The 16168-nt window shown below is 50.5% G+C and overlaps 1 protein-coding gene across 4 annotated transcripts; it reads right to left on the bottom strand.

Annotated features, from left to right (window-relative positions):
• Positions 1–2664: 2664 nt before the first annotated feature.
• KDF1 (keratinocyte differentiation factor 1) lies at positions 2665–15633 on the bottom strand. 4 transcript variants are annotated; one of them, XM_010802590.4, is made up of 4 exons: positions 15546–15633; positions 5046–6116; positions 3887–3961; positions 2665–3320 (listed from the first exon to the last, which is right to left on the bottom strand). In XM_010802590.4, the coding sequence occupies exons 2-4, from the start codon at positions 6082–6084 to the stop codon at positions 3238–3240; spliced, it is 1197 nt and encodes a 398-aa protein (XP_010800892.1). In that variant the 5' UTR covers positions 6085–6116; positions 15546–15633; the 3' UTR covers positions 2665–3237. The 4 variants fall into 4 exon arrangements, 3 of the variants coding, with proteins under 3 accessions (XP_010800892.1, XP_010800891.1, NP_001092573.1); XM_010802589.4 differs by lacking the exon at positions 15546–15633 and adding an exon at positions 14932–15518; NM_001099103.1 differs by lacking the exon at positions 15546–15633 and adding an exon at positions 15484–15517.
• Between the last annotated feature and the right edge of the window lie 535 nt (positions 15634–16168).

Below are 16168 nucleotides of genomic sequence, written 5' to 3'. Positions count from 1 at the left end.
CAGCCTGACTTGATTTCCGTTTTCATCTCTGAGACAATTTCCCACTGCACTGGGTCTGTCCTCTAGTCCTGGAGCAAGTGTTTCTAAAACTACACACTACTTCCCAGAGGCAGAGAGCAAGCAGCAAAGGCTAGGGGCACTGCCTAGGCCTCAGATGGGCTTTGTGTGTGGTGGGGATCTGGCTGGGAAGGCAGGGGGAAGCCCAATGGAGCCTGTTGTGTGTCTTTGACCTGGACCCTTGCAGATTTTAGGGCTTCTCAGAGTGAGCCACTGAGGCTGTGCTCAGGCTGGAGAGGTGTTCTCTTTTGCCCCAATCCAGCCACCAGAGCTGACCTTTGCCCCGCTTTGGCAGGAAGTACAGGTCACAGTGCAGAGTGCCATAGAGGTTATGGTAACAAGAGGAATGGGTTCACTTGCCCAGGGTGCTGTGCCCTGTGAGCCACGGGTGACCCCTGAATTTCTAGGACACAGCCTGTGTCCTTTTGGCATCTCAGAATAGCTTGTTAAAGACAAGCTATGCAGTATTTGGCTTTGTCTGTTTATCAAACTTACAAACCCCTTTTTCTGGGAATGCCAGTAGTGGTTCCCAAGGCTGAGCTTGGATAATGGGGCTCAAAAAAATCTTTGGCCCCAGAGGCCCATTTTCTAAGGTCAGATTGCTTCTTGGCAGGAAAGCTGTGACAAACCTAGACAGCGTCTTAAGGAGCAGAGACATCACTTTGCTGACAAAGGACCGTATAGTCAAGGCCACGTTCTTTCCAGTAGTCACGTAGGGATGTGAGAGTGGGACCATGAAAAGCAGAGAACCAAACTGGTGCTGGAAACAACCCTCGAGGGCTCCCTTGGAAAGCAAGGAGATCAAAACAGTCAATCTTCAGGGAGTCAACCCTGAATATTCTCTGGAAGGCCTGATGTTGAAGCTCTAATACTATGGCCACCTGATGCAAACAGCTGACTCATTGGAAAAGACCCTGATGCTGGGAAAGATTGAGGGCAGGAGGAGAAGGGGACGACGTGGATGGTGTCACCGATTCAATGGACACGAACTTGGGCAAACTGGGAGATGGTGAGGGACGGGGAGGCCTGTCATGCTGCAGTCTGTGGGGTTGCAAACAGTCGGACACGATTTAGTGACTGAACAAGGGCCAAGGCTAAGGTGGAGGGGCTGTAGCATGACTCTGCTCTGTCCAGTGATATCCCTGGGCTCCAGTGCCCCATGGTCATTTTCCTCACCATTTAAAAAAATTTTTTTGGTGGCCACACTGTGGCATGTGGAATCTTAGCTCCCCGATCAAGGATTTAACCCTTGCCCCTTGTGAAAGTGAAAGTTGCTCCGTCGTGTCTGACTCTTCATGAACCCATGGACTAGCCTGCCAGGCTCCTCTGTCCATGTAATTCTCCAGGCAAGAATACTGGAGTGGATTGCCTTTCCCTTCTCCAGGGGATCTTCCTGACTCAGGGATCGAACCCCAGTCTCCCACTTTGCAGATAGGTTCAGCCACCAGGGAAGCAGTGGAAGTGCAGAGTTCTAACTACTGGGCTACCAGGGAATTCCTGGCCTGTGGTTACTTTCAATCACCAAGGGCCACGACCTGGATGGAACAGCAGAGCCTAAGGAGGGGGGCCAGTTCTATCACTGGTACTGAGCCTGCGGTCATGGCCACAGGGACCATCCATTGTGTCCAGTAGGAAACTGAACAGACAAGCAGTTTGTCTAGTCAGCTTCCAAGGGTGCCCCTGAGGACAGGAGAAAGGGCGGTGGGGGCGGCTGCAGGTGAAGTGGGGCAGAGAGGGGCCCCGGACACCTAGCTTTATCTGTGGGGACTTGGCCGGCGGGCCTGCTCTGGTCTCACTGAGGACAGACACACCCCTGTGTGTGAGGAGTGGCAGGAGCCTTCTGAACCCGCAGAGCTCCATTGGTAAAGAATCCGCCTGCAATGCAGGAGACCCTGGTTTGATCCCTGGGCTGGGAAGATTCCCCTGGAGAAGGGAAAGGTTACCCACTCCAGATTCTGGCCTGGCAAGGGTCCCAAAGAGTCAGACATGACTGAGCGACTTTCACTTTTACTTTTCTGAACCCAGCTGGGCTCTGATGTCCATACAGGGGACATCATACAGGTCAGTTTGCCAGCTTGGGGGCAGAAGTGCCAAGAGGCCAGCTTCTGGGTACAGAGCCACAGTTACTAGTATGTGACCCTCTCAACTCCTTAATGCCCCTGAGCCCCAGCCCCTGTCAAAGAATGACCCCACCCCAAGAAGACACCAGGGATCCTCGGTGCTGTCGGCTCCAGGGAGAGATGGAGGGAGCCTCAGGCCTGAGGTGGGGAGCGCGGAGGCTGACATGCTCTTAGGGTTTGGGGAAGCTGCAAGGATGGCCAGAAGCGGCCACATGTGGGCAGTGAACTGGGGCAAAAGGTCTGCTTAGACAGACCTCTCAACCATGACAGAAGCCACTTGATAAATCCTTCTAAGATACAGACACTGCACTTGTCTCGATCTCCTGGAACTCACTGTGATGAGCCTGAGAGATGGGCCTTACTGCTCTCAGTTCAGCCTTCTGATCTCAACCCCATGGCACTAAGCCAGGATGGATGCTCTGTGTGGTCTTCTGCTCCAGGCAGCAGTTAGGCAAATGAGACAGAAAGGACAGCATGACAGCCAAGATGAGCAGACAGATATCTATTAAGTTTGTACTATGGTCACATTAGTATGTAGAACACCAGCCAAGAACCTAACTGCTCAACAGAACATAACATGGTGTGGGCACTGTCCACAGAGTTCCAGACAGAGGTCCTGCCTGCCCTCAAACCCAATACATTTAAGACAAGCTTCTTTGAGCTGTTACCCCTCTATCCTGGGGAGGGGGAGGACTGCATGATAGATTATGGGTTGTATGTTACAGGGGGAGCGTGTTATGGGGGTGGAGTTGGGATTCAATCCCAGAAGTCCCCTCCTCAGCTTTTGCTTTCCATGACCCAGGCCTTCTGAAGACTGGGCAGGAAGGAACAGGCCCAGGCAGGGGCCAGGCCAGCGAGGGACCCCGGGGGAACGTGGGCACCACAGCCCAGTGAAATGCATGTGGCTCGGGAACCATTCAGCCAAGGCGGGAGGAGCCAGAGTGGGCACTGCTTCTGGGCTCCAGGCCCTGCCTCCCACAAAGTGGGGCTCTGGTCCCTCTCTTCATGCTGTAGACTGTACTTCTCTCAGATGGGGTGGCAGCACTGGGCCTGGCGAGGGTTAGCAATACACCTGGAGCAGGGGTGCCCCTGAAGAGTCTGTGTCGGTGCCCTGGAAGGATGAGTCGTGGCTGGCAGGGTATCCTGCGGGGGAAGGAAGGAGGAAACAGAGGCTCAGAGATGGGGAGGAGCTCATGCAAAGCACTCGGGCAGGGAACAACCTGCTGAAAAGAAACAGAGGGGGACTTGAGCCTGGGTCAGGTTCGTCCTGGCTGGGTGAGCCACTCAGCTTCTTCGCTTCTCTCAACCCCAGTCTTGCTCCCTGTAAAGGGGAATGACCCTGCCAAGGGTCATTCCCAAGGGGAATGAAAACCAAGAAGATAGCTGTAGAGACCACACAGGGTGCCTTTTCAGCAGCAGTGGGTGCCCGTCTCCCCCGCCCTCCACTTTCCTCTCCAGTGACCGGGGTTTCGATTCAGGCTCTAGGCACCTGCCCACCTCCTGGCTCAGGGGCATCCCCCTGAATCTCTCCCAGCAGAATCTTTGAGCCAGCCTGCAGGACAGATATAGGGTAAGAGGCTGCTCGGGCCTCTCCTCCTTTTCTGACCCATCCTCACCCACCCCAGGAGGAAGCTGGGAGAGGGGCAGGTTGGGGGCCGCGAGGGCTGTCCCCTCTCCTCTCCGCACTCCTCATCACGTCAGGACCAAACCTGGGGCTCCATAGGGTCTCAGCTTCCTGGCAATGGCATCTGCGGTCGTCTCCTGGGAGATCTGCACCGTGAGTTCTAGGGAGGGAACACCAGGGGCAGTGGTGGTTATCACATCCTTTCAATCTCACTCCCCACTTCTCAGCCCTTTGCTGGGTTAGAGAAACATTGTGTGTGTGTGTGTGTGTGTGTGTACACGCACTGGGTTAGGGAAACATCATGTGTGTGTGTGTAGAGAAACGAAGTTTACAAAACGACACGGAGTGTGTGTGTGTGTGTTTGTGTACACGCACTGAGTTAGAGAAACATCGTGTGTGTGTGTGTGTGTACACGCACTGGGTTAGAGAAACATCGTGTATGTGTGTGTGTACACGCATTGGGTTAGAGAAACATCGTGTGTGTGTGTGTGTGTGTTTGTGTACATGTACTGGATTAGAGAAACATCGTGTGTGTGTGTGTGTATGTGTGCTGGGTTAGAGAAACATCATATGTGTGTGTGTAGAGAAATGATGTTTAAAAAGTGACATGGAGGGTGTGTGTATATCGTGTGTGTGTGTGTGTGTAGGTAGAGAAATGATGTTTAAAAAGCAACATGGAGTGTGTGTGTGAGTGTGCACGCGTGCTGGATTAGAGAAACATTTTGTGTGCGTGTGTGTGCACGCGTGCGCACGTGGTGGGTTAGGGAAACATCATGTGTGTGTCTGTGAGTGTGTAGAAAAACAATGTTTAAAAAACGACATGGAATGTGTGTTTTGTGTGTGCATGTGCGCTGGGTTAGAGAAACATCATGTGTGTGTGTGTGTGTAGAGAAATGATGTTTAAAAAGCGACACAGAGGGTGTGTGTGTGTGTGTGTCTGTCTGTCTGTCTGTACAATGGTGGATGGGGGGTTTAGTTAGGCCAGCACAGGTCAGAGGTCCAAATTCATATGGGTACCTGGGTCCTGTTAACCAGACTAGCTGGCTAGGCCTGGAAGCCCCTCTGGCAGGTAGCAGCCGGGGACAGAAGGAGCCTGTGAGGGAACGTAGAGGGCTGGAGAGCAAGGTGGAGAAAGAGCTGGGACCCGCTGAGGGGTGGATCCACAGCGGCCAAAGAGCCCAGTGTAACCCTCCCTGGCCAAAGCCTCTTCCGCTCCGCCCCTCGGGCCGTGGCACCCCACCTACCATCCTGGCTGAGCCCTGAGCCCACCATGGTTTCGTGGCCGCTGTCTGGGGCAGCTGCAGCTGGGGCGGCAGCCCGGCTTGAGCGCCCCTCTGCCGTCTGCGGGCGGGCGCGGCTCTTGCGGGTACTGATGCGAATGATGCCGCGTACCAGGCGGCCCTCAGCGTCCTGCTCATCCAGGTGGTAGTCCTGGGTGATGCTGCTGATAAGGTCCGAGATCTTACTGGTCTTCTCCAGGAACACAGTGTCTGAGGTGCACTTGGCCAGCTCGTCGATCTGGTGTACACTGAACAGCTCTGTCAGCTTCTTGAAGATGAGCACGTCGATCTCTCGGCTGGACATGGAGCCACTGCCTATCTCGGGCAGGTCCAGGTCCGACTCGTGGAAGGAGTAGTACTCCTCGGAGCCCCGGGGACTGCTGGCGAGGGTGCTGGGCAGGCTGTGCCGCATGGGTGGGGGGTCAGCCAGCGGCTCCTTGCAGCAGGAGTCCGCGTCGGGGGCGGGGGAGGTGGTGCTGCGGTAGGGGTACACCGGGATGCCTTTGAGCTTGACGTCGGGGTAGCTGAAGCTGCTCCCCATGGCCGACTTGAGCCGCTGGCCATCCCGCCGGCTGGGAGGCGCATGGTCAGGGCTGGGGGGCACGCCGTTGTGCTCCTTGACCCAGTTGGCTTCAGCGGCCCCTTCAGGGGAGTCCCCCGAGGACAAGCAGGGGCTGCAGCCCCGTGCACAGGCCCCGCAGCGCTGCAGGCAGTCCCAGCAGCGGCGGAAGCAGAAGGCCGCCCGGCACCAGTCCCATACCCAGGGTCGCCAGAGCAGGCAGCAGGCGGGGGGCTCGGGAGTCTGCTCGGCAGAGCCGGAGATAAAGGTAAGGCTCTCGGGCCCGTGGTGCCCGGGGTCCTTGGGGTCTGGTCTGCGGGTGCGGCGGCTTGGTGGGGCCCGGGCTTGCTCATCGTAGGTCTCCAGGCATAGTTCTGCTGGCCGCTCCCAGGGTCCCAAGCGTGGGGGCCCGGATGATGGGCGGGGGTGTCCGGGGCGGGGCATGGCTCACTGCATGGTCTGCTGTAGCCAGATGCCTGTGAGGGAGAGGCCAGGAGGGAGACAGGGTCAGAGGTTGGGGCACGTGCCTGCGCTGAGACCTAAGGAGCTTCCCACTTCTGGCTTCTGAGGTCTGTGATGTGGATGGGCCCTAGTATGCCCATGAACCCTGTCCCCTTGCTTCCCCAAAGAGGAAATTCTTTTTGGCCTCTAACCTATATATCAAAACCTCCTGGGATTTCATACGCATTGGGATGGCTACTATTAAAAACAGAAAATGACAAGCCTTGAAGACATGGAGAGGGTGGAACCTTTGTGCATTGCTGGTGGGGATGCAGAGTGGCACAGCTGCTCTGGAAAACAGCGTGGTACTTCCTTGGAAAGTTAAATGTAAAATTAGCATATAACCCAGCTGGTTTACACCCCAAAGGATGGAAAAACAGGCACTCAAACAGATATTTGTATACCAATGTTCTAGCAGCATTACTCACAATAGGCAGAGATGGAAACAACCCAGTGTCCATTGATGGATGAATGAATAAAAAAAAAAAAAGAAGCTGTATACACACAATGGAATATTATTCAGCCCTAAAAAGGAATGGAATTCTGATACATGCTATAACAAGGAACAACTGCTTCAAAATTGAGAAAAGAGTACCACAAGGCTGTGTATTGTCACCCTGCTTATTTAACTTATATGCAGAGTGTGTGTGCTCAATCACTCAGTCGTGTCTGACTTTTTACCACCCCTGTAGCCTGCCAGGCTCCTCTGTCCATGGAATTTTTCCAGCAAGAGTACTGGAGTGGGTTGCCATTGCCTCCTCCAGGGGATATTCTCGACCCAGGGATTGAATTGTCTCCTGCATCTCCTGCATTAGCAGATGGATTCTTTACCATTGCACCAGTAGAGTACATCATGCAAAATGCTGGGCTGGATGAATAACAAGCTGAAATCAAGACTGCTGGGAGAAATATCAACAAGCTCAGATATGCAGATGATACCATTCTAATGGTAGAAAGTGAAAAAGGACTGAAGAGCCTCTGATGAAGGTGAAAGAGGAGAATGAAAAAGCTGGCTTAAAACTCAACACTCAAAACACTAAGATCATAGCATCCAGTCCCATCACTTCATGGCAAATAGAAGGGGAAAAAGTGGAAGCAGTGACAGCTTTCATTTTCTTGGACTCCAAAAGCACTGTGGACAGTGACTACAGCCATGAAATTAAAAGTTGCTTGCTCCTTGGAAAGAAAGCTATGACAAACCTAGATAGCATATTAAAAAGCAGAGACATCACTTTGCAGTCAAAGGTCTGTACAGTCAAAGTTACGGTTTTTGCAGTAGTCATGTATGGATGTGAGAGGTGGACCATAAAGAAAGCTGAGGGCCAAAGAACTGATGCCTTCGAATTGTGGTGCTGGAGAAGACTCTTGAGAGTCCCTTGGATGGCAAGGAGATCAAACCAGTCAATCCTAAAGAATATCAGTCCTGAATATTCACTGGAAGGACTGATGCTGAAGCTCCAATATTTTGGCCACCTGATGTGAAGAACCAACTCACTGGAAAAGACCCTAATGCTGAGAAAGACTGAAGGCAAAAGGAGGAAGGGGCTGCAGAAAGTTAGATGGTTAGATAGCATCACCAACTCAATGGACATGAATCTGAGCAAACTCTGGGAGACAGTGAAGGACAGGGGAGCCTGGAGTACTGCAGTCCATGGGGTCACAAAGAGTCAGACATGACTTAGCAACCAACCAACAAATAATGTAGATGAGCCTTGAGACATTATGCTAGGTGAAATAAGCGTGACACAAAAGGACAAACATTTTATGGTCCCACTTATATGAAATATCTAGAACAGTAAAAAAGTATACTGGTAGTTGCTGGAGGCAGGGGGAGAGTGGGAAGTTAGTATATAATGGGCAGAGTTTCAGTTTGGGAAAATGAAAACGTTCTGGAGATGGACGGTGGTGATGGTTATACAACAATATGAATGTATTTAATGTCACATACAGGCCTGTAACATCAACACCACTTAAAAATTAAAATGGTATATTTTATGTTAGATATATTTTACCACATAAAAAGAAAAAGCTCCTGGGATCTCACTTTTGGGGTAACGGTCTCCCTGAGTTTCTTCCTACTGTTGGTAAGCCCACCAGCACAGAGCCTGAGGCTGCTCAACAAATGTCTTTCCATCTGACTTGCTACAGAACCTGATCCTCACCACTTTCCCTTTCTTCCCCTCCTCCTTCAGATCAGACTTGGGAATCAACAGGTCCCCTGTCCATGTTTCAGTATGACTCAGACTGGCTCTCCTATCAACATTTAACATCAAGCACTGTTTTGCTGCCTTTGATTAGACAAGAAAGCAAGCCTCAAGATGCATCTTCTTTCCCATTTTGACTTGGTTGCTAGCAAGCTCAAATTTCACTGAACCTGGCCCTGTGTTAGGCACAATAGAACCAAAAATGAATGAACTATAGATGCTATTCCTGTAATTCACACATGTTTTGTAGGGAAAACAGATGCTTAAAAGCTGGAACATGTAGGATATACGCAGCATTATGGGAGAAAATAACTGTCTGTGGGAACATTATGTCATGATGTATTTGGGAAGGTCCCTGATCACATGTCTGGCTCTAGGTGAATAATCACACCAAGATTATCACAACCAAGATAATCACGATTGAGTGATCACTCACCTAGAGCCAGACATCCTGGAATGTGAAGCCAAGTGGGCCTTAGAAAGCATCATTACTAACAAAGCTAGTGGAGGTGATGGAATTCCAGTTGAGCTATTTCAAATCCTGGAAGATGATACTGTGAAAGTGCTGCACTCAATATGCCAGCAAATTTGGAAAACTCAGCAGTGGCCACAGGACTGGAAAAGGTCAGTTTTCATTCCAGTCTCAAAGAAAGACAATGCCAAAGAATGCTCAAACTACGGCACAATTGCACTCATCTCACACACTAGTAAAGTAATGCTCAAAATTCTCCAAGCCAGGCTTCAGCAGTATGTGAACCGTAAACTTCAAGCTGGTTTTAGAAAAGGCAGAGGAACCAGAGATCAAATTGCCAACATCCTCTGGATCACCGAAAAAGCAAGAGAGTTCCAGAAAAACATCTATTTCTGCTTTATTGACTATGCCAAAGCCTTTGACTATGTGGATCACAATAAACTGTGGGAAATTCTGAAAGAGATGGGAATACCAGACCACCTGACCTGCCTCTTGAGAAACCTATATGCAGGTCAGGAAGCAACAGTTAGAAATGGACATGGAACAACAGACTGGTTCCAAATAGGAAAAGGAGTACATCAAGGCTGTATATTGTCACCCTGCTTATTTAACTTATATGCAGAATACATCATGAGAAACGCTGGGCTGGAATCAAGATTGCCAGGAGAAATATCAATAACCTCAGATATGCAGATGACACCACCCTTATGGCAGAAAGTGAAGAGGAACTAAAGAGCCTCTTGATGAAAGTGAAAGAGGAGAGTGAAGAAGTTGGCTTAAAGCTCAACATTCAGAAAACTAAGATCATGGCATCTGGTCCCATCACTTTATGGGAATTAGATGGGGAAACAGTAGAAACAGTGTCAGACTTATTTTTTGGGGCTCCAAAATCAGTGCAGATGGTGACTGCAGCCATGAAATGAAAAGATGCTTACTCCTTGGAAGGAAAGTTATGACCAACCTAGATAGCATATTAAAAAGCAGAGACATTACTTTGCCAACAAAGGTCCGTCTAGTCAAGGCTATGGTTTTTCCAGTGGTCATGTATGGATGTGAGAGTTGGACTGTGAAGAAAGCTGAGCGCCAAAGAACTGTGGTATTGGAGAAGACTCTTGAGAGCCCCTTGGACTGCAAGGAGATCCAACCAGTCCATTCTAAAGGAGATCAGTCCTGGGTGTTCTTTGGAAGGACTGATGCTAAAGCTGAAACTCCAATACTTTGGCCACCTCATGCGAAGAGTTGACTCTTTGGAAAAGACTCTAATGCTGGGAGGGATTGGGGGCAGGAGGAGAAGGGGACGACAGAGGATAAGATGGCTGGATGGCATCACCAATTTGATGGACATGAGTTTGAGTGAACTCTGGGAGTTGGTGATGGAAAGGGAGGCCTGGCATGCTGCGATTCATGGGGTCGCAAAGAGTTGGACGCGACTGAGCGACTGAACTGAACTGAACTGATCACGTGGAGGACTTCCCTGGTGGCTCAGATGGTAAAGCATCCACTTACAATGCGGGAGACCCAGGTTCAATCCCTGGGTCAGGAAGATTTCCTGGAGAAAGAAATGGCAACCTACTCCAGTACTCTTGCCTGGAAAATCCATGGACGGAGAAGCCTGGTAGGCTACAGTCCATGGGATTGCAAAGAGTTGGACATGACTGAGTGACTTCACGTTCTTTCTCTCTGATCACATGGAAGGGTTTGCTGGGCAGTAACTATCCTTGGCCTAGATTTTCTGAGACATTAATCTTTTACTAGTGTCTTAGAACTGGTGATGTGAAGGGAACCTGGGACTGAACCTCAGGCTATCTGTATTCCAGTCCCAATTCTGGCTTTAACAGGTGATGTGCTTTGGGCAGATCAATGCTACCTCCCTACACACAGCCTCCATCATCTCTCACCCAGATACTATCAAGGCCCCCATTCTGGCCACCTCTGTTCCCTTCTACTTACTGCAGCCAGTGACAATTTAAAAAGCAGCAACAATGACAACAATCACGAATCTGGAGGAACTAGGCAGACACAACTTTAATCAAGTGATCAAAGTTAACATTATTAATAATGGGACAAACCGACAGGATGTGTATCCTGGTACTACATGCTAAAAAGGATACAGCATCGCTTATGGAGTATTCCTGCCAAAAATGTATAACCTGAACATAATCATGAAAAGACATCAGACAAGCCCAAATTAAGGGACATGATAAGTAAATGGAATGTGCAATCCTGGATTGAATCTTGGATTCAATCTGGATAATCGGTAAAATTTAAAACTAGACTGCATATTATTTAATACCATCATGTCAATGTTAAATCACCAATGTTAAATTCACTGTGAAATAAGACAATGTTCTGATTCTTAGGCAGTGTACACTGAAGCATTTAGGGGTAAAGACGCATGGTATCTGCAACCTAATCTCAAAGGTTCCTCCCAATAGGAAAGGTATGCGTAGACAGAGAAAGGGAGGGAATGTTAGGTGTGATGAATGCAGATGAGGAGGATACAGGAGTTCTTTATTCCTGCAACTTTTCAACCCATTCCTCTAGTTTCACTCAGCGCTCCTTCTCCAAGGACTCTCCAGAACCTCAAGTCAAATGGGAGCCCCTCCCCCCACAGCATTCTGCTTGGCTCTGAGTCAGCTGAATTGGCCTTGAACCCATTGTTTGAAGATAAGCCTATATGACCCAAGGGAACAGGGACTGTGCCTGACTCCTTTCTGCATCAGTGTCCAGAACAGGGTTGGTACAGTAAGTACTTCAGGAGACTGCTACATTCTGCATGACCTCTGGGTAGAACCAGGACCATTAGGTAGAAAGAGAAAGGGCTTGGGCTCCAGGCTGACTGGAGTGGGGGAAACAGCAGTCTGGTGAGAGTAAGGTGAACTCCCCCTCCAAAGGTTCCTAAACTGAAACTGTAATAGGTGGCTTGAAAGTCCCTCACAGTCCAGAGAGGCAAGTGGTTAAAAACCTTCTGCCTTGGTTTCAGCAATGCTGGGGTGGGTATGGATTTATTCATTCACTCAATTAATGAATATTTACTGAGAGCCTACTATATGGTGGACACTTCTAAATTCTGTGGATGAAGTGGTAAAACAGACAAAATTTCCAAACCTCAGGAGTTTGATTCTAGTGAAAGAGTTAATTATTGATAGCTTACATTGTTCTCAATGCTTAAATGTACTCAACCAATTAATTCTCAGAACGCTATTTGTAGGTATTATTGTTGTCGTTATACTGAGGCTAAAGAGAGGTTAAATTGCCAAAGCCACACATCTGTTTGAACGCAAGTGGCCCACTTCAATTTATATGCCACCCCATCTATTATTTGAGAGGAAGGGGGCAGTCAAAGTGGTCAGCTGCCAATTCCATGGATGAGCCTGTGCTCAAGGAGTGCTTGCATAGGGAGAGCCTTGAGTCTTGGGCTTAGCCCTTGGATCAAGAGGGTAGGCATTTCTACCCTGTTTGAACTACACTGAGCTCTGGGGTACCCAGGATTTGTAAGAACAAGAGGTTACTATTCATGGTTTCATTTACTGTCTTCTCCTCTACCTCCAAGGTTTTAGGAGTTGTCAAAGCTAGTGGAGGTGATGGAATTCCAGCTGAGCTATTTCAAATCCTAAAAGATGCTGCTGGGAAAGTGCTGCACTCGATACGGCAACAAATTTGGAAAACTCAGCAGTGGCCATGGGACTGGAAAAGGTCAGTTTTCATTCCAATCCCAAAGAAGGGCAATGCCAAAGAATGTTCAAACTACCGCACAATTGCACTCATTTCACATGCTAGCAAGGTAAAGCTCAAAATCCTTAGGCTAGGCTTCAACAATATATGAACGGAGAACTTCCAGATGTACAAGCTGGGCTTGGAAAAGGCAGAGGAACAAGAGATCCAACATCCACTGGATCATAGAAAAAGCAAGGGAATTCCAGAAAAACATCTACTTCTCCTTCATTGACTATGGTGAAGCCTTTGACTGTGTGGATCACAACAAACTGTGGAAAATTCTTAGAGAGATGGGAATACCAGACCACCTTACATGTCTCCTGAGAAATCTGGATGCAGGTCAAGAAACAACAGTTAGAACTGGACATGGAACAACAAACTGGTTCCAAATTGGGAAAGGAGATCATCAAGGATGTATATTGTCACCCTGCTTATTTAACTTAGATGCAGAGTACATCATGTGAAATACTAGGCTGGATAAAGTTCAAGCTGGAATCAAGACTACCAAGAGAAATGTCAATAATCTCAGATATGTAGATGACACCACTGTTATGGAAGAAAGCAGAGGAACTAAAGAGCCTTTTGATGAAGGTGAAAGAGGAGAGTAAAAAATTTGGCTTAAAAGTCAACATTCTCCAGACCCAGGAATTCCCTGGCAGTCTAGTAGTTAAGACTTCACCTTCCAATACAGGGGGTATGGGTCCGATCCCTGGTCAGGGAGCTAAGATCCCTCATGCCTCAAAAAACCAAACCATAAAACATAAACAATATTGTAACAAATTCAATAAAGACCAAAAAAAAACAAAAAACAAAAAAACAAAAAAAACCCTCAACATTCACAAAACTAAGATCATGGCATTTGGTCCTATCACTTCATGGCAAATAGATGGGGGAAAAAATGGAAACAGTGACAGACTCTATTTTCTTGGCCTCCAAAATCTCTGTGGACAGTGACCGCAGCCATGAAATTAAAAGATGCTTGCTCCTTGGAAGGAAAGCTACAACAAACCTAGACTGCATATTAAAAAGCAGAGACATCACTTTGACAACAAAGGTCCATATAGTCAATGCTATGGTTTTTCCACTAGTCATGTATGGATGGATATGAGAGTTGGACCATAAAGAAGGCTGATCGCTGAACAATCGATGCTTTTGAGTTATGGTGTTGGAGAAGACTCTTGAGAATCCCTTGGACAGCAAGATCAAACCAATCAGTCCTAAGGGAAATCAACCTTGAATATTCACTGGAAGGACTAATGCTGAAACTGAAGCTCCAATACTTTGGCCATCTGATTCGAAGAGCCGACTCAATGGAAAACACTCTGATGCTGGGAAAGATTGAGGGCAGGAGAAGGGGATGACAGAGGGTGAGATGGTTGGATGGCATCGCCAACTCAATGGACATGCGTTTGAGCAAGCTCCAGGAGATCATGAAAGACAGGGAAGTCTGGCGTGATGCAGTCAATGGGGTTGCAAAGAGTTGGCTGTGACTGAGTGACTGAACAGCACCACCACCATTCATCAAATTCATCCAGCAAATATTTACTGAGCACCTACCATGTGCCCAAGGCTGTGCTAAATGGGCCAGAAACAGGCTCCAGCTCAAGAGGATTTTTGCTTTCTTTAAGTGCTCATAATTGCCCTGTAAGTATTATATCTCCACTTTACACATCACGACTCTGAAGCTCAGAGAGGTGAAGTGACTTGCCCAGAGACCAGGGAGGGAATGGAGCTGGATTTGTACTGTGGTCTGCCAGACTCTGGAGCCCCTGTAGTTTGTTCTACACCACAAATCTAGAAGGGAGGGTGGGATGGAGGAAAGGGGACAAGACCTGGGGCAAGGACAGTGCCTGGCTCCAGTTTCCCGCTTCTTTCTAGACCCTGAACCCTCCTGAAGTCAATCTCAGGCCATTTCGTCCTGGCTCTATCTCCCCCTTGCTGCTTTTGCCCCCACCTCCAAATTCCTAGGAACACCAGTCTCTTGCTTCAGCAGGAGGTCCTGCTGTGCCTGGGGTAAGGCTCCTGGCCTCAGTTTTCTCATCTTTAACGAGGGGAGAGAGGAATACCTTCAGGGGCCACCTTCAGGTTTAAATGAGATATTGCGTTCAGGGGCCTTAGAGCTTGTGCCTGGCACCTGGGAGGGGCTGGGTCTCTGGGCACCCCAAGGCACTGCAGGGATCGTCCTCAGGGTCAGAAGCCCCCAGACCCTGGCAGCCCTCCCCAAACTTCTAATTGGGGCTCTCCCACTCCCCCTTAGTCCCTGAGAACACACACATCGGAGGTCTCTCTCTGTTCCATCCCCTTCCTCCGAAGGTGACCAGGAGAGGCCCGGCCGCACCAGCCCAGCTGCGTCTGGCACACCCAACCGGCCGAGAGGGTCTCCCCAACCCTGCTCACCAAAACAGCCGTCGACTCGCGTGCCCGAGCATCCGTGCACCCTTGATCTCCGGCCCCAAAGTCTCAGTCCCCCGACTCCCGCCCCCTCGGGCACCTAGTCCTGGGGGCAAGGGAGAACCAGATCCCGGCTCTGCCGCTCGGGCTAGCACAGCCCCTACACCAGCGGTGCCCTCGGGGCAAGCACCACCCTCTCCGGCTGCAGGGGCCCTCCGCCCGCGGGAGGATCCAGCCTGTAGACACGGCCCCTTGGGGTGTGCATGGCCCCCGCTCCCCGCCCGCCCCCGCCTCCCCAGCAAGCACTGCTCCCACCTCAAGCCAGCGCCACCCTAAGGGCGAACCCGGCCCCCTCACCCCCCAGTCTGCCCGCCCAGCCTAGGCGCCCGCTCAGGCCGCTCCCTGGCCGGGCCCGGCCCGCGCACCCCGGAAGTGGGAGGGTGGCCCCGGAGGAACCGGCCCCTGGACCCTCGCCCGCCCGGCCGTAGCCTCGGGAGGGGGTCTTCCCACACTGGTGCCGCCCTGATTCGCGCCCCCTCGGGCCCGCGCGGGGCTTACCTGTCCCGCCAGGTGAGCCGCCTCCAGCTCGGCCCCTCCCCCCGCCCCCCCTCGCTGCTCACCTGGGGCGCAGGTGAGCGTCTCGCGGGAGCGCTGCACGGGCTGCCGCTGGGGACACACTTCCTGCCTCCGCGAAGCGCCTCCGCCGCGCACCTGGGCCGAGGCTCCGCCCCGGGAGCTGGGCGGGCAAGTTGGCCGGGCTCTGGCGCTGGACCTGCGGACTCGGAGAGCAGCGCTCGGCCTAGTCGGATTAAATGAGGCCTGGAGGGCACCGTGGACAGACGCTGGGCTCAGTCTTCTTTTCTGTTAAATGGGCAGATGGTCCTAGCAGTCTCTAGCGCCTGCCAGGCTTTAAAGGCTCAGCCCAAAGGGCATGTCTCCAGAGACGCCTTCCTTTTGGCCTGCCTGCTAACTCGCTTCAGTGTCCAACTCTGCAACCCAGTGTACTGTAGCCCCGCCAGGCTCATCTGAAAATGGGATTCTCCAGGCAAGAATACTGGAGTGGGTTGCCATGCCCTTTTCCAGGGGATCTTCCCAACCCAGGAATTGAACCCACATCTTTTATGTCTCCTGCATTGGCACGCGTATTCTTTACCACTCTGGCCACCTGGGAAGCCTCCTCTTTTACAACTATGCCCGTCTGGTTTTCTGTTATATAGAGCAGTTCTCTGCAGTCCTTATCAAA

The sequence above is a fragment of the Bos taurus genome, chromosome 2 (assembly GCF_002263795.3).
Source record: "Bos taurus isolate L1 Dominette 01449 registration number 42190680 breed Hereford chromosome 2, ARS-UCD2.0, whole genome shotgun sequence".
NCBI lineage: Eukaryota > Metazoa > Chordata > Mammalia > Artiodactyla > Bovidae > Bos > Bos taurus.
The sequence above is the reverse complement of the archived record's forward strand: the minus strand, read 5'-3'. Positions and strand labels throughout refer to the sequence as shown.

What these genes read in the sequence shown, in the direction of transcription:
- KDF1 (XM_010802590.4), bottom strand. Translation starts at nt 6,084, where the DNA reads ATGCCCCGCCCCGGACACCCCCGCCCATCATCCGGGCCCCCACGCTTG. An exon ending in CTCAGGGCTCAGCCAGGATG is followed by an intron (nt 3,962 to 5,045) that starts GTAGGTGGGGTG and finishes TTCCCTCCCTAG; the next exon opens with AACTCACGGTGCAGATCTCC. An exon ending in GAGACCCTATGGAGCCCCAG is followed by an intron (nt 3,321 to 3,886) that starts GTTTGGTCCTGA and finishes CTTCCCCCGCAG; the next exon opens with GATACCCTGCCAGCCACGAC.